The following is an 18,140-nucleotide window of genomic DNA, read 5'->3' as shown; positions in this document are numbered from 1 at the left end:
GTAAAAGTTACAAGAACAATACAAAGGATTTCTGTATATCCTTCACCTGTATTCATATAGTTTATATTCAGATTTTGCCAATTATGCCCATAATTTTTCTTCCTGACCCAGGATCCAATCCAAAGTCTTATATATATTTAGTTGTCATGTTTCTTCTCCCCCCCCCCCCGCCCCCCCCTCAGTTTTTTGTAGAGACAGGGTCTCACTTTTGACCAGTCTGGTCTGAAACTCCTGGCCTCAAGTGATGCTCCCATCTCTGCCTCCCAAAGTACTAGGATTACAGACATGAGCCACCATGACCAGCCTTAATATTTCTTTACCTTAATCTCAAACTATTATCAGCCTTTCTTTGTCTTTCATGACATTCACGTTTTTTGAAGACTACACATACTGTTTTATATAGAGTGTCTCTCAACTTGTATTTGTCTGGTGTTTCCTCATAAGAGTCATGTCTCATTTATTTTATACCTTTAAACATTCACTGATCGCTTCTCAGCCTTTTGGCAAAGATCAAGTATAGTATCTGTTCTTATTAGTTTAATACCTTTTTTTTTGAGACAGAGTCTCGCTCTGTTGCCCGGGCTAGAATGCCGTGGCATCAGCCTAGCTTACAGCAACCTCAAACTCCTGGGCTCAGGTGATCCTCCTGTCTCAGCCTCCCAAGTAGCTGGGACTACAGGAACGTGCCTCTACGCCCAGCTAATTTTTTCTATTTTTAGTTGCCCAGCTAATTTTTTTTCTATTTTTAGTAGAGATGGGGTCTCAGCTTTTGCTCAGGCTGGTCTCAAACTCCTGAGCCCAAGCAATCCTCCTATCTCGGCCTCCCAGAGTGCTAGGAATTAGTTTAATATCTTATACTTCCTCTATCCAAGGACAATATATTAAATGAATTTTTGGAGCAGGGAGTTGGAATAGGAGCTTACTCTGTCAACTCCAAACATCAACCTGGTATTGTAGTACCTCCAGGGAACAGTGCATCCCTCCCACAAATAGAAAAAAGAAAATTTGTAAAAATAAAAATTCACTGAAAAAAATGTAACTGGAAGATTTGTATTTCCAGGGATACCTGTCTTTCCTTGTACCCTCCTCCTTGGTGGATCATTTATATCTCCTGCCTGATGAGAACCTTTTGACAGAGGATGAGACAACCATATCTGATGGTAATAGTAATTGTTACATCCATATTTAATCCCCTTCCTACATGAATCCTATGCTTTGTCTCAGATGTATACAAAGAAACATTGATTGCTACATTGACCTGTACTGGTCACTTTACCATACTGCGGATATTTTAAGGAAAACTAAAGAGACTTAGGCATCTCTGAAACCTCAGATCCCTTGGCATTTAATTATTAATATTTTATTTTAATATAGTATTGATCAATAGGTCTTCATTGTCTTGAGACATGAATATTTACTTTCTCTTACTCACAGATGTGGATGTTGCTCGGGATGTCATATGTCTTATAAAATGCCTCCGGTTGATTGGCGAGTCAGTAACTGTGGATATGTCAGTTATGATGGAAATGAGTTGTTACAACCTACAGTCTCCAGAAAAGGCTGCAGAACAGATTCTGGAAGATTTGATCACTATTGATGTGTAAGGAGAATTTAGGGTAAAGTGCATTTTCTAATGGAAATTCAGCAATTTCTAGTGCCAAAGTTGGGTTTTTAATGTACTTTCAAGAATGTACATGGTGGCTTAAAGTGATTTGCCATGATTCTATTAAATAAATGGGTGTTTCAGCTTTTAAACAGAAAATCTCACCCACAAATTCAGGTCTGGAAGCAGACTCATAAAATATGATATAGGTATCAGCTATTAAATGAGCTTCAAATTGTAAAAAGTATTTTTCTCATATTCATTTTGTCTCTCATTTCTGAAAAATTAAAGGGAAATTTGCCATGTGGAGTGAAAGTATCTTGTATGCCAGAGTGATCACTCTTTTATTATATGGCTGGGTTTCCTGTTTCATAAAACATTTAGCTTACAGGACATAATAGAGCCTGTCTTATGTATTCTCAGCACTAATTGGAGTTTTCTAATTGTCCTTATAGAGAAAACGTGATGGAAGATATTTGTAGTAAACTGCAAGAGATTAGGAACCCAATCCATGCCATTGGACTGCTTATACGGGAAATGGATTATGAAACAGAAGTGGAAATGGAAAAGGGATTCAATCCAGGTAAGTGACAGAACAACAAATGTGCTGCTTTGATTAAGAGAAAACAATGATACATTTAACTCCATTTTTCTTCTTATTACAGCTCAGCCTTTGAATGTTCGAATGAATCTTTCCCAGCTGTATGGTAGTAGTACTGCAGGGTATGTCGTGTGCAGAAGTGTATGTAAAATTGCCAGCACTCGCTTCCTGATCTGCCGAGACCTTTTGATCCTACAGCAGCTGTTAATGAGGCTAGGAGATGCAGTAAGTACTACTTAAGGGAAGATTTATAAAATCTAAAACCCGATGAAGACCTGCAAGTACATAGCAGCAGAATGTCAGCTCTAACAGCACAGAGACTTTGTTCACTGCTTTATCCCCCATGTTTGGCCTTAGTAGGTGCTCTATAAATATTTGTTGAATTAAGAATGACTAAGCATCATAATCCTTATAAGATTACAGATTAAGAACATATATGGGGTGGGGGGAGGGGATGGAGGTATAACTACATGGTGAGTGCCAGGCACACTGTCTAGGGAATGGACATGCTTGAAGCTCTGACTCAGGGGGATGGGCGGGACATGGGCAATATATATAACCTGAACTTTTGTACCCCCATAATAAGCTGAAATAAAAAAAAAAAAAGAAAAAGAGAAAAAAAGAAAACTCAAGAATGAATCAAGAAAATAAACCATTACATCAGTGATAAAAAAAAAAAGATAACTCTAGATCTAAGGGCATACACCTGAAGCCAATACATCTGCAATAATGGCAGAAATTTTAAGTACAGAAGTTCGAACCAAATATAGTGATCTAGCATGCCCTAGGATAAGGTGATTTTTATGAAAATTTGAAAAAAAACAGAGTACAACAACAGAAGTATCATATTAAAACTTAAATTTAAAAACAAACAAAAAAGAACATATATGAAGCAGATTGCTTTACTCTTTTTTTGTTTGTTTGTTTTGTTTTTGAGACAGTCTTACTCCATCACCCCAGGTAGAGTGCAGTGGTGTCATTGTAGCTCACTGCAATCTCACATTCCTGGGCTCAAGTGATCCTCCTGCCTCAGCCTCCTGAGTAGCAGGGCCTACAGGCGCACACCGTCATCCATGCCTAGCTAATTTTTTCTATTTTTAGTAGAGACAGGGTCTCACTCTTGCGCAGGCTGATCTCAAACTCGTGAGCTCAAGTAATCCTCCCAGCTCAGTCACCCAAAGTGCTGGGATTACAGGCATGAGCCACTATGCCCAGCCATATTGCTTTACTGTTAACGTTTGTGTATGTATAGCAGTGGAAATTTTTCCCAGGTTTGCACTCCCAAAATTTAGTAGTAGTATTATTACTTTGGATATGATAGCAGAGTATTGTTTAGTGTAGAGAGAGGAAAAAGAAGAAAAAGAACTCTCATTCTACAGTGCAAGCCTTACCCTAAACACAATTTTGAGATTGCAAAGTTTATCTTTGTGGTCCTCCCAGCATCATTCTGTGCTTCCTCTTCCATCCTATTTTCAGACCACCAAACACTTGTTGTTGTTATACGATCCTAATTGCCTACCCTACTGAGTGTTCCTTGCTTAAAAATTACCTTTCTGCCCACAGTCTGAAGTCTCAATTTTCTCTGGGTCAATAATCTCATTTGAGCCTGACAAGGAAGCAGTCTGGTTAAACCAATTCATGCTAATGTTAATGTGTAAATAGCTGAAAGTCCTTTGGGGCTCCTAGAAGTATTTATATTCTTTAAATCAGAATTTATTAGCTCAAATACATTGATAGTGGTAGAATTTCTGGCAAAAATATGAAAAAAACGTTTACGAAGATAATTTATTTAAGACCACCAAGGAGAAACAGGAACCTTTGCGGAGAGTCTGTCACTTAGGTTGGTTAGCCCTTACTGAGCTTTTCTGCTCCATGTAGATTTTTCCATTTCTTCAGCTTTTTTTGTTTTTTAAAATAATAACCTTTGTTCTTCTAAACACAGAAATAATAGATATTTATTATGCAACCTTTATAAGATATATGTATGCAAAAAGAAAATAAAAATTCATCTATTAATCTTCTACCCAGTGATAACTACTATTTAAATTTTGGTATATCCCCTTTTTTCCTATGCAAACAGTTTTTTGGTTTTGTTTATAAAATTAAAATATGCCGGCCGGGCGCGGTGGCTCACACCTGTAATCCTAGCTCTGGGAGGCCGAGGCGGGTGGATCGCTCGAGGTCAGGAGTTCGAGACCAGCCTGAGCAAGAGTGAGACCCCGTCTCTACTAAAAATAGAAAGAAATTATCTGGCCAACTAAAAAATATATATACAAAAAAAAAAATTAGCCGGGCATGGTGGCTCATGCCTGTAGTCCCAGCTACTCGGGAGGCTGAGGCAGTAGGATCGCTTAAGCCCAGGAGTCTGAGGTTGCTGTGAGCTAGGCTGACACCACGGCACTCACTCTAGCCCGGGCAACAAAAGTGAGACTCTGTCTCAAAAAAAAAAATAAATAAATAAAATAAAATATGCCACATAGTATTTTTTGTAATCTAGCTGTCATTATTCCTCCACTTTATAAATCTCATCAGCTTTTCCCATGTTATGAAATATTCTACATTATTTTTAGTAGTTACCTAATATAGTTTTGATTTATTCTACCAATTCCATTTGTGGCCATCCAGGTTGTTGCCAGTTTTTCTCTTACAGCTATAACTTTCTGTGCATCTTTGATTATATCTCTAAGATAAGTTCGAAGAACTGGAATTGATTGGTCATAGGGTATGCACATTTTTAAGCCTTTTGGTAGTATTGCCAGATTTGCCTCTAAGTGGTCGTGCCTATTTTTACCCAACACCCATAGAATAAGAGAGGATTTAGATTTCCCTGCTCCTCCTTCAATTCTGGAGCCACAGATTTAATGAAAGTTAAGCTTTTTGGTTGTTGCTTTCTTCTTCAGCATCAGCTCCAATGACTTGGTGAGCTATTGTTGATTATTTTTGGACTGTTAATTTTTAGGAAGCTATTTTGCCACTTGCTACCCCAAATTGTAACAAGTGTGTTGCTTTTACAATATTGTCCCCTTTGTTTGTTATTTTATTTTATCTCCACCTGAACTGTAAAAGTTACCATTACTGATAGCTATTGTTTATTGTCTCCTCTACCTGCGCATCATGTATAGGTGATTTTGGGAGCCGGTCAGCTCTTTCAAGCTCAGCAAGACCTACTACATCGAACAGCTCCCCTACTCTTATCTTACTACCTCATTAAGTGGGGAAGTCAATGCTTGGCAACTGATGTTCCACTTGACACACTGTGAGTTTCATTGTCCTAATTATTTTAAAAAACTATGAATTTAATTATTTTTTCCATTGTCTTAAAGAAAAAAATTTTTTCTTTAATCATGCTGTAAAATTACATGCCTTTAAGATTCAAAGAGCTTTCAGATACTTCATTTTCTAAAGGTTGAAGGCAACTTACAGGAATGAAAATTAAAATACATTTTTTTATTTTACATATACTTACGTGTGTGTGTGTGTGTGTGTGTGTGTGTGTGTGTGTGTGTGTGTGTGTGAGATGTACGGATAAAGCATGTTGAAGACAAAATATTAAGATGAAGCCAGAATAAAAGTTACACCATACACAAAAACATTGTGCTCTAATTATTAAAGGTAGGCTGAGTTTCTTTATAACCAAAAGAAGAGAGAAAATCGAAGAATTACAAGTTTCACGTTTTCTTTCCTTTTTTTTTTTTTTTTTACCCTGAGTCTGCTTCCTAGGAAAGATTTACATTTTCAGTAAGATAAACTATCCTGTTTGCTCTGGCTCCTCATTGAAGGATCACTGAGTGATTTGATGGGCAACAATCTAAATCATTGACATTTTCCAATTTTTTTAATGCTTTCAGTAGAGCCTTTTATGTGCAATTTATTAAATAAATTGAAAGTGTTCTTAGTAAGATAACTTGGAGAAGTAATGTTTGGCATAGGAGAATTTATTAAACTATCCTTTTCCCTTTTCTCACAGGGAGTCTAATCTCCAACACTTATCAGTATTGGAACTAACAGACTCTGGTGCTCTAATGGCAAATAAGTTTGGTAAGAAGTGGACTGTGTATGAATTTGATTTTAAATTGTATATTCATTAAAATGGTCTTTTGTCATCTTTGCTCTGTAAAAGTTGGCCAGGCTCTTTGCTTTCACTTGAAGAGGGCTGAGCAAGTTGTGGCCTGAGACCTCTGGTTGTGGCAAGGGGTCTGTGAAACTGTAGTCTCAGATCAGGCATAAATTAAGAGTGTAATACAAACATATACTGCTGCTTTTCCATTGTGTTCTGATGCTCCAGTGATTAATTCAACAAAATTATTTTAAAACTTACCAAGTTCATGGTAGCTTTTGTAACCTTGTCTTAGTCAACAAATATTTAAAACTTGAAAAGCTTGAAAACCATTATTCTAGAGAATTTATTTTGTATTTTTTTGCTGTAAAACTCGTTATCTTGGGACCAAATGTACTGTAAAGAGGTCCTAGGAAAGGCACTTACATGTAGTGAGATCAGTGAAAAGAAATGACTATAACATTGAATTAAGTGGCTTTTTTATTGCATTTGTATAGTACTTCACAGTTTACAAACAGCTTCTATTCATATTGCCACTGATTATACGCATTCATTTTCTGTTTTGAAATGATGTGTTCTTTCTTATAAAATTGGTAAACTATCTGAATTGAAAATTGATATTACTATTTATATTACCATCAGTAGTTTGTGATTATCATCACCTTTTCTTTTTAAGTATCTAGCCCACAGACAATTGTGGAGTTATTCTTCCAAGAAGTTGCAAGAAAACACATTATATCTCATCTCTTCTCTCAACCAAAGGCACCTCTGAGCCAAACTGGATTGAATTGGCCTGAAATGATTACTGCAATTACCAATTATTTATTGCAACTTTTGTATCCTTTTATTTAAAAGCCAGTTGAAAGATCTCCTATCTAAACAATATAACGCTCTGATTCAGCCTGTGTAATGAAGAATTTTAAAGAGGTTAGATGCTTACCTACCTAACAAGATTTTTAGGTATTTTCAGATTTGATCCCAATTTTTATTTTATTTTGTTTTTTACTCAAGAATTGAGCAAAATTTTGTTGGTACACACACATTTAATACCTGGGTCTCCTTAAAACACTCATTCAACAATGATTTATTGAACAACTCTATATTGCCAGGTCCTGTGTTACATGTTGGACATGGCCACTTGCACCAACAGTATGTATCTGCAGTATATTAGAAATTACCACCCAGGGATGAAATACATGCTTTATTCCATAGTTAACTAAGTTCTAAGCTGGGTGACAAGACCCTTTTATATTTATATATATATATATCTTTTCACTGTATTTGGTATATATAAAGGTATATATATTTGTCTAATATTAAGGTTATATAATGATGTGGAAAGAACACTCTTTACCTTTTTTTAAAAAAAATTAAGCTGTTTCATGGACTCTTCTGAGTTTGATGCCCAATATGTACATTTAAGTTTTGCCCAGAAAAGTAAGGACTCTCCTTAACCAATGACTAGATGGCCTAGCAATCCCGGTTGTCTCTTTCTAGAATGTTTGATGGGGAATTGTCAGTATGTACAATTGCAGGTGAGTTCTTTTGCACATTTCAGGTTTAATCATTCTTGTAAAGGATGGGACTGCTGGAATTTTGATCTGATCTGATAATGAGTAATTTGAACTTGATTACACCAAGACATACCCCAAAAAGATTTTCTTACTTACAGCCATACCACCCCGAACATGCCTGGTCTCGACTGATCTTAGAAACTAAGCAGGGTTGGGCCCGGTTAGTACTTGGATGGAGTACCACCTGGAATATCAGTTGCTGTAGGCTTTTTTAAAAAGTAGTAAAATAGAAAGAAGAGAGATTTTTCTCTACTTCTCTCTTTTTTAAAAACTTTTTAAATTATTTTGGGTTTTTTTCCCTAAAAGGCCATCTCAGCATCAGACCTATCTCTCTTAACAGTATCATTCCTAACATAATTTTTTCTAGAGTATCTTTTTTTTTAATTCTCTCTGCTAGATTTTCTTTTTTTTTTTTTTTTTGAGGCAGAGTCTCACTCTGTTGCCTAGCTAGAGTGCTGTGGCGTCAGCCTAGCTCATAGCAACCTCAAACTCCTGGGCTCAAGCGATCCTCCTGCCTCAGCCTCCTGGGTAGCTGGGACTACAGGCACGTGCCACCATGCCCAGCTAATTTTTTCTATTTTTAGTTGTTTGGCTAATATCTTTCTATTTATAGTAGAGATGGGGTCTCGGTCTTGCTCAGGCTGGTCTCAAACTCCTGAGCTCAAATGATCTGCCCACCTCAGCCTCCCAGAGTGCTAGGATTACAGGCATGAGTCATCGCACCTGGCCTTAAATTTTTTATACTAATACAAACATACCATTATCTTCATATAAATGCTTTACTAGAATCTAGTCATTGAACCAGTAAATACCAAAAATTGGAAAATTACTGAGGTGTAAAGTGTGTGTGTGTGTGTGTGTGTGTGTGTTAGTATGTTACTGGACTCCTATTTGCTTTCTTAAGATGTCTGATCTGATATAAGAATATATTAACAGGATTAGGTTTTAATCTCCAGATGATTTCAGGAAATGAAACTTTTCTATTAATAAGACACTATATTCTCTTCCTCTGTAAAGAACAACTTGGAAATGAGTATCTCCTTAAGTAGTGTTTATTTTTCTAATCCATAAGCACCTTTTATGCCTTTAAGGATTATATTCAACTGCTACATCCCTGGTGTCAAGTCAATGTTGGTTCCTGTCGATTTATGCTGGGACGATGTTACCTAGTTACAGGAGAAGGACAGAAGGTAAACTGTGTTTGAGTGATGAATACACTTTAGTGCAAGGAGATCTCTTAGTTTCCATCTAAGTAGGTTATAGAGGCTGGGAGGTATAGAATCCTCTAGATTAGAACAAAAAAGCCTGTACTAATGCCAACAAAAGGCATGATATACATGCGAGGACTCTGTAGCAACTTGTAATTTATGGTTTTAGTTAGGACATAGGAAATAAGAAAATATTGAAACCCTCCTGCCCCTGTGCAAGTGTTTTTAGGGATGAATTTTTATAAGTAAAATTTATTAATTACATTATATAATTATAATCATTGTTTCAGATATATAGAAAAGTTTAAATACTCTTACAGTGAATATATACCCACCACTCAAATTCTACAGCTGTTAACATGTTGCTACAGTTGGTTTATTACATATCTGTCTGTCATCTTATTACAGTTTACTTTTTAATTGATAGCATTTAAATACAAAGTGAGATAATTTTTTAAATGTTAAATAATGCATCACATAGAATTTAGATGTGGCAGAAATTATGAATATAATAGACTGTCTTAAATAATTTTGTTTCTTTTTTTGTTTTGTTTTCCTTAGCATATGAACCCCTGATTTATAGCACCTAGAATTGGAATAATCTACCAGAAGTCACTTTGTATTATTTTCCTCTAGGCTCTGGAATGTTTCAGTCAGGCAGCATCTGAAGTAGGCAAAGAGGAATTCTTAGATCGCTTGATCCGCTCAGAGGATGGGGAGATTGTGTCCACCCCCAGGCTGCAGTATTATGACAAGGTACTTTATGGCATGGTTTGGCTCTTCTTATAGCACCCTGTATAAAAATGCAACTGAAATACATTGCTTTGATATTTTTGGAGAAAAAATACTATAAAAATGTAATTGTTCCCTGAACTTCCACATGAAGTTGGCTTTGCCTAGAGAAACTGAAGAAATACATTTTGAGTTGAGTTAAATTTGATTTTTTTTTGGAGACAGTGTCTCACTTTGCCCAGGCGAGAGTGCAGTGGTATCATCATTGCTCTCTACAATCTCAAAACGCTTGGCTCAAGCGATCCTCCCGCCTTGGCCTCCCAAAATGCTAGGATTGTAGGCATAACTCAAATGAAATACCTATCATGATATTTTATTAGCCCAGTCTTCATTAGAATTGCATTACTTAATTTTTACTTTATTATTCTTGCTGATACTTCAGAGAACTAACTAGTAATGTTGTGTTTAGCCTTAGTTTATGATTTGGCCCTTGGGTACCCTCCTGATCTTTTTTCCTACCAATTTCTCCTCTGGTCACCCAGCTGTAACAATGATGACCTTCTTACTGTCTCACACAAGTCAAGCACATGCTCTGTTCTCTTCAGGGCCTTTCTGCCTGCTGTTCTCTCTGCCTGCAGTGTTCTTCCTCACACCCTCATTGTACTTAGATCTCTGTTCGTTTGCCTCCTCCTCAGAGTGCTCCCCTGCCTGGCCTATGCAGAATAGTTTTTGTGCCCATGCTCTTGGGTACACGTGCGCTGTCTCTCTTTTCCATGTACACCTGCAGATGGAGGCACTGTGGGCCCTGCTTTGTTTTTCTTTATAACATTTAACTGTACTTGTCTTTATATTTTAGATGGTTATTTCTAATCTGTATTTCCCACTAAAAAGTAAATGCCACATATTTTCTTCAATGTTTGTTAGATAAATGAATTTACACTGAAATGGATTTATAGCTCTTAATAACCCTCTACTGTCCTAGTAATAAGAAAATTATTTTGAATTCTAAGTAAGGTTTTTTTTTTTTTTTGAGACAGAGTCTCGCTCTGTTGCCCGGGCTAGAGTGCTGTGGTGTCAGCCTAGCTCACAGCAACCTCAAACTCCTGGGGTCAACCAATCCTTCTGCCTCAGCCTCCCCAGTAGCTGGGACTACAGGCATGCACCACCATGCCCGGCTAATTTTTTCTCTATATACTTTTAGTTGGCCAGATAATTTCTTCCTATTTTTAGTAGAGACGGGGTCTCGCTCTTGCTCAGGCTGGGCTCAAACTCCTGACCTTGAGCGATCCTCCTGCCTCAGCCTCCCAGAGTGCTAGGATTACAGGCGTGAGCCACCACACCCAGCCTAAGTAAGGATTTTTACTCTGAGGCCAGATAACTTTGAGGAATGCATAAATCCTCTGAAGTTGTATGCAAAATATTTGTATTTTTTCTGTGGGGAGTCTCTGTAGCCTTCATCAGAAGGAACTCACTGATTAAAACAACATTAAGAACCACTGCTCCAGTGGACCCCAACTTGAGAGTTGGAAAGAAAATATCAGAACTCTCACTCACAGGAGAAACAAATTAAGATGTACTAATATAGGATCAACCCTGGTGCTCTCACTTGGTCTTTTTACCAGGTGATCATTTGTCAGTCTCAAGGCAGGTATGAGGAAAGAGTGAGGATATTGCAGCCATGGTGGAGATCGCTAGTGTCCCCTTCACTTGTCCATCTGATTTCTATAGATTGTGTTTACCTGGGTAAATGGATTTACACATTATATTACTTAATTTTAATGAAACTTGCCTTCACAATGTGGCTTTAAAATGTTCAACCTGGCAAAGTAGCCAGATTGACAGTAATGCAATGTAAGTACAAGCAAATGAGGAAAAGATAGAGCTGGCACTTCTACCCATGGCACAGGCTCTTCATCAGCCACATTACAAGGTAAAAACAATGATACCCAATAATCAGGTCTGACATGAATCAGACAAAAACAATTGAACTTTTCAGGAATGCTATTTTAAAATTTAAATAAATGTACGTTGAGCCATAAAGTGTCAATTCAAGATAATATAAAACCATGAAAATTTTCAAGGTAGTAAACGTTTTAATCACCTGTGGTGAAGTTTAAATTTGTTACAACCACGGTGGAAAACTGTCATTATCTATAGTAATTCCAGTTCTAAATATATACAGAAAGATGTACGTATTTACCAAAAGACATGTGTAGTTATGTTCCAAACAGCATGTTTATAAGTCACGTGTAGTCATGCATCACTTAACAATGGAGGTACGTTTCTGAGAAATGCATTGTTAGGCAATTTCATTGTGTGCATACATCATAGAGTGGATGATGGCTTAGCCTACTAGATGGTATACCCTACTACGTACCTAGGCTATGTAGCCTATTGCTCCTAGGCTACAAACCTGTATAACATGTTACTATACAAAATGCTGTAGGTAAAATATTGTAACATAATGTTAAGTATTTGTTTGTCTAAATGTAGAAAAGGTACAGTAAAAATACAGTATAAAAGATAAAAAGTGGTACACCTGTATAAGATACTACTGTGAATGGAGCTTATAGGACTGGAAGTTGCTCTGGGTGAGTCAGTGAGTGAGTGGTGAGTTACTGTGAAGGCCTAACACATTAATGTGCATTATTGTAGACTTTATAAACACTGTACACTGAGGCTGCACTAAATTTATTTTTTAAAATTTTCTTGAATAATAAACTAGCTTACTATAACTTTTTTACTTTATAAACTTTTTTCAACTTTTGACTCTTTTGTGAGTTATCTTAAAACACAAGCACATTATACCATTGTACAAAAATATTTTCTTTTTCTTTCTTTTTTTTTTTCTTTTCTTTGAGACAGAGTCTTACTCTGTTGTCCGGGCTAGAGTGCCGTGGCATCAGCCTAGCTTACAGCAACCTCCAACTCCTGGGCTCAAGCGATCCTCCTGCCTCAGCCTCCCGAGTATCTGGGACTACAGGCATGCGCCACCATGCCCGGCTAATTTTTTCTGTATATATTTTTAGATGTCCTTATAATTTCTTTCTATTTTTAGTAGAGCCAGGGTCTAGCTCTTGCTCAGGCTGGTCTCGAACTCCTGAGCTCAAGCCATCCGCCTGCCTCGGCCTCCCAAAGTGCTAGGATTACAGGCGTGAGCCACTGTGCTCCACCAAAATATTTTCTTTATATCCTTATTTTAAAGCATTTTTCTATTTTTTAAATGTTTGATTTTTTTACTTTTTAAACTTTTTTGTTAAAAAATTATAACACAAACACACACATTAGCCTAGGCCTACACAGGCTTAGGATCCATCACTGTTTTCACCTCCACATCTTGTTCCACTGGAAGTTCTTCAGAGGCAATAATACACTTGGAATTGTCATCTCCTTTGATAACATCTCCTATGTATTCTTCTGGAACTCCTGCTAAAGTACCTCCCTGAGGTTGTTTTGATAAGTAGAAGGGGTATACTCTAAAATAACAATAAAAAGTATAGTATAGTATAGTCAACACGTAAACCAGTAGCATAGTCATTTATTATCATTATTAAGTATTATGTGCTATATATAATTACATGTGCTATACTTTTATACAACTGGTAGTACAGGTTTGTTTATACCAACATCCCAAATGTGAATAATAACCTGGGCTGGGACATCACTAGGCAATAGGAATTTTTCAGTTCCATTATAGTCTCATTAGATTACCATCATAGGCCGGGCATGGTGGCTCACGCCTGTAATCCTGGCACTCTGGGAGGCCGAGGCGGGTGGATCGCTTGAGGTCAGGAGTTCGAGACCAGCCTGAGCAAGAGTGAGACCCCATCTCTACTAAAAATAGAAAGAAATTATCTGGCCAACTAAAAATATATACAAAAAATTAGCTGGGCATGGTGGCGCATGCCTGTAGTCCCAGCTACTCGGGAAGCTGAGGCAGTAGGATCGCTTAAGCCCAGGAGTCTGAGGTTGCTGTGAGCTAGGCTGATGCCACGGCACTCACTCTAGCCCAGCAACAGAGCGAGACTCTGTCTCAAAAAAAAAAAAAAAAGATTACCATCATATATGCGATCTGTCATTGACTTAAAGGTCATTATGCAGCGCATGACTGTACTAGAAACAACTCAAGCATCCATTTAACAAAATGTATCCAGGAATTTTAGTTATATTCTTTCAATGGCATACAACACATCAATGAAATGAACATAATATAAATGTAATAATATAGATCAGTCTTACAAACATTAAGCAAAAGAAGGCAGGCACACACAAAAAAGCATATTTTGGAGTCTATTCCCATAAAGTTAAAAACAAAACTATTAAAAGTCAGGATAGGGCTGGGTACAGTGGCTCATGCCTGTAATCCTAGCACTCTGGGAGGCCAAGGTGGGTGGATCATTTGAGCTCAGGAGTTCGAAACCAGCCTGAGCAATAGCGAGACCCCATCGCTACTAAAAATAGAAGGAAATTAGCTGGACAACTAAAAATATATAGGAAAAAAAAAATTAGCTGGACATAGTGGCACATGCCTGTAGTCCCAGCTACTCGGGAGGCTGAGGCAGTAGGATTGCTCGAGCCCAGGAGTTTGAGGTTGCTGTGAGCTAGGCTGACACCACAGCACTGTAGCCCGGGCAACAGAGTGAGACTCTGTCTCAAAAAAAAAAAAAAAAAAAAAAAAAGGAAAGGATAACCAAGAGCCCTGTATTTAATCCTTCCATTATTCACCAATAGTTCCTGTAGCCTGGCACAGTGCCTCACACCTGTAATCTCAGCACTTTGGGAGGCCCAGGCTGGAGGATTGCTTGAGCCCAGGACTTTAAGGTTGCAGTGAGTATGATTGCACCACCGCACTCCAGCCTATATGACAGAGTGAGACACTGTCTTTTAAAAACAAACAAATAAACAAAAAAAAAAACAGTTCCTATTAAAAGTTCTATACATTAGAATTATCTCTCTTTTTTTCCTTTTTAGAGACAAGGTTTATCTAAATCAGGCAATCAGAATTTATCTGTAACTAGAGAGCTGTTGTTCCAGTGGTAATATCTGGGAAAACAAAAGGTTTTACAACAAGCCTATATATAACAGGAGAGTCTAAAGGAAAACCTTAAATATTAACAAATAATCCTGTCCATCTTATTGTCAGCACCTTTGATTTGAACTTTTTCTTACTTTTATCTTTCTAATTAATTTAAGACCATAGTTCAGTTTGGAGTACACTACCATATTAATTTTTGATAGAAATTTCTTCTCTTTTTCCCTAGGTTTTACGTCTACTAGATGTTGTTGGTTTGCCTGAGCTGGTTATTCAGTTGGCTACATCAGCAATAACTGAAGCAGGTGATGACTGGAAAAGTCAGGTAAGAACTAACTGTAATTTTGTTGTTTTCCTTAAGGTTTGTAGATGTGGTATTTTGATTTCATTGCTCTTTTCTGATATTTGATCTAAATTTGATATTTAGGCTACTTTAAGGACATGCATTTTCAAACATCATTTGGATTTGGGTCACAATAGCCAAGCATATGAAGCCTTAACCCAAATTCCTGATTCCAGCAGGTAATCTCACAGTCTTTATTTTAGAGAAGGCAATTTACTGCCCTGTTTAACCTGCTAAGACAGTTTACCCTCATATCCCTTTACTTCTAGGCAATTAGATTGTTTACGACAGCTGGTGGTAGTTCTTTGTGAACGTTCACAGCTACAGGATCTTGTAGAGTTTCCCTACGTGAATCTGCATAATGAGGTAATTTTAGTTATCCACTGATGGCTAGAAACAACTACGGTGATTGCTGTGATTGCTACTAACTTTGATATCTGATTGCTTCCCCTTCATTAGGTAGTGGGAATAATTGAATCACGTGCTAGAGCTGTGGACCTCATGACTCACAATTACTATGAACTTCTCTATGCCTTTCACATCTATCGCCACAATTACCGCAAGGGTGAGCAATTGAACCAGAGAGTATCTATTGAAGACAACCTTATTAGCTTAATCACATTTTACAAAAATACTGTGTATTAGACTTACATAATTTTTCATATGTGTTTAAATAAAGATTAGCTTCACCCTTTTGAAGATTACTTGTTGGCCTTAAAGATATGCCCTTATTCCCATTCTAGAACATTCTCAGGGTGTTTCCATTGAGATGGCATTGTATGTGCAAATTCTGGCCAATTATAAAGGAAACTTTAGCTTTGTCACTTAGAGACACCTTAAATTTTTGTGACTGGTTTTGAGTTCCTGTGCCAATGGCCTTCTCTCTTTCCTTATGTCAGTTCTTGAAGCAAAATTCTGACTGCTTAAATGTGCTTAGGTCATTTGAATACAATAGATGGTATTCCTTATTAGCTATGGTTAGATTGTCACATCCCTTTAATTTACGCAAAATCCTTAAAAGGGGAAGTAAAATTTACATTTAGAAGTTATCAAATGATATCCTAGTGAATTGGGTTTTTTCTTCTTTCAGCGTTTTTTTTTTTTTTTTGAGACAGAGTCTCGCTCTGTTGCCCAGGCTAGAGTGCCTTGGCATCAGCCTAGCTCACAGCAACCTCAAACTCCTGGGCTCAAGCAATCTAACTGCCTCAGCCTCCCCAGTAGCTGGGACTACAGGCATGTGCCACCATGCCCAGCTAATTTTTTCTGTATGTATTTTTAGTTGTCCAGATAATTTCTTTCTATTTTTAGTAGAGACGGGGGTCTCACTCTTTCTCAGGCTAGTCTCAAATTCCTGATGTTGAGCGATTCTCCCACCTTAGCCTCCCAGAGTACTAAGATTACAGGCGTCAGCCACCTTGCCCAGCCTTCTTCAAATTTTTATTGTTTTGTTTTGTTGGGTTTTTTATTTATTTTTTGTTTGTTTGTTTGTTTGTTTTTTAGAGAGAGTCTTGCTCTGTTGCCCGGGCTAGAGTGCCGTGGCATCAGCCTAGCTCACAGCAACTTCAGACTCCTAGGCTTAAGAGATCCTTCTGCCTCAGCCTCCCGAATAGCTGGGACTACAGGCATGCACCACCATCCCTGACTAATTTTTTTCTATATATATTTTTAGCTGTCCAAATAATTTCTTTCTGTTCAACTTTTTAATTTAACATTTTTCAGTTCTACAGAAAAGTTAAAACATTAATGTAATTAACACCTACCTATATACCCTTTGCCCAGGTTCACCAATTGTTAATATTTTACCACATCACTTTCTTACCTATCTTCTCTTTCCTCCTTCCCTCTTTTCCTTCCTTCCTTTCCTCCACTTCCTCCCTCTTGGTCTCTCTACTTACTAATTTATTTGCTTATTTGTTTATTTTCGCTGATCATTTGGGAAGTAAGTTACAGATATCATGACTATTAATACATAATAGGTGTATCTCCAAAAGACACTTTCTTATATAACCTCAATACAATTATCAAATTAAAGAAATGTAAATAATTAATTTAGTGACTTAAGTTTAAATGAAATGCTGTTATCTAATGCGGTACTCGTATTCAGATTTTGCCAGTTGTCATAATAGTGTTTTTTTATAGCACATTCCTGAAGAGTATAGGGTAGTCATTTTTGTAGAATGTATCTAAATTTGGATTTGTGTGATCGATGAAGTCTTTATCAGAACAGCTAAAATGAAGGGAATATGGATTTATTTTAAGATTATATTTTACAAGATAACCATTGTGGTTCCCCTTTGGAACTTCTAACATTTTCATACCACTTTCATTCAGAGAATTTTTATTAGATTTTTTGCTGATTTTCATTAGAAAGAATGGATGGAGTTAATTTATAGCCATGTTCTTAATATTTCTAATAGTAAAACATATTTGCATACAGGAAGGGAAATACAGATTATTAAAGACCTGTCAGTGTCTGCTTTCACGGTAACATCCATTATATTGGTGCCAACCTAATTAGGATCAGTTTAGTGAAAGTAATGTTCAGGTCTTTCTGGAACAAGGCTGTTCTTCTAACACAGTGCCTTACGTATTGTAGGTGCTCAAAAAATATTTGTTGAAATGAAATATAGTTTTACTTGAACACTGAAAAATTTTTTTTTTTTTTTGAGACAGAGTCTCACTCTGTTGCCCAGGCTAGTGTGCTGTGGCATCAGCCTAGCTCACAGCAACCTCAAACTCCTGGGCTCAAGCGATCCTACTGTCTCAGCCTCCTGAGTAGCTGGGACTACAGGCATGCGCCACCATGCCCAGCTAATTTTTTCTATAGATATTTTTTGTTGTCCAGCTAATTTTCTTTCTATTTTTTTTAGTAGAGACGGCGTCTCCCTCTTGCTCAGGCTGGTCTCGAACTCCTGAGCTCAAACGATCCACCGACCTCGGCCTCCCAGAGAGCTAGGCTAAAAGAAAATTTTTACATGTTATTCAGTTTC

General features: G+C 37.2%; 1 protein-coding gene and 3 pseudogenes across 1 annotated transcript in view; all 4 read left to right on the top strand.

Annotated features, from left to right (window-relative positions):
- Positions 1–18,140, top strand: part of NUP160 (nucleoporin 160) — a 53,814-nt gene that overhangs the window by 20,064 nt on the left and 15,610 nt on the right. Inside the window, exons 14-27 of the mRNA XM_045558070.1 lie at positions 1,061–1,160; positions 1,435–1,600; positions 2,059–2,186; positions 2,269–2,429; positions 5,327–5,460; positions 6,172–6,242; positions 6,938–7,097; positions 7,727–7,796; positions 8,927–9,025; positions 9,680–9,799; positions 15,037–15,132; positions 15,235–15,329; positions 15,420–15,516; positions 15,610–15,715. Of these exons, the coding sequence (XP_045414026.1) occupies positions 1,061–1,160; positions 1,435–1,600; positions 2,059–2,186; positions 2,269–2,429; positions 5,327–5,460; positions 6,172–6,242; positions 6,938–7,097; positions 7,727–7,796; positions 8,927–9,025; positions 9,680–9,799; positions 15,037–15,132; positions 15,235–15,329; positions 15,420–15,516; positions 15,610–15,715 (1,603 nt within the window). The remainder of the gene's footprint in view (positions 1–1,060; positions 1,161–1,434; positions 1,601–2,058; positions 2,187–2,268; positions 2,430–5,326; positions 5,461–6,171; positions 6,243–6,937; positions 7,098–7,726; positions 7,797–8,926; positions 9,026–9,679; positions 9,800–15,036; positions 15,133–15,234; positions 15,330–15,419; positions 15,517–15,609; positions 15,716–18,140) is intronic.
- Positions 485–622, top strand: LOC123643181 (annotated as a pseudogene).
- Positions 809–983, top strand: LOC123643182 (annotated as a pseudogene).
- On the top strand, positions 7,926–8,043 carry LOC123643111 (annotated as a pseudogene).

The sequence above is a fragment of the Lemur catta genome, chromosome 7 (genome assembly GCF_020740605.2).
Source record: "Lemur catta isolate mLemCat1 chromosome 7, mLemCat1.pri, whole genome shotgun sequence".
Taxonomy (NCBI): domain Eukaryota; kingdom Metazoa; phylum Chordata; class Mammalia; order Primates; family Lemuridae; genus Lemur; species Lemur catta.
The sequence above is the reverse complement of the archived record's forward strand: the minus strand, read 5'-3'. Positions and strand labels throughout refer to the sequence as shown.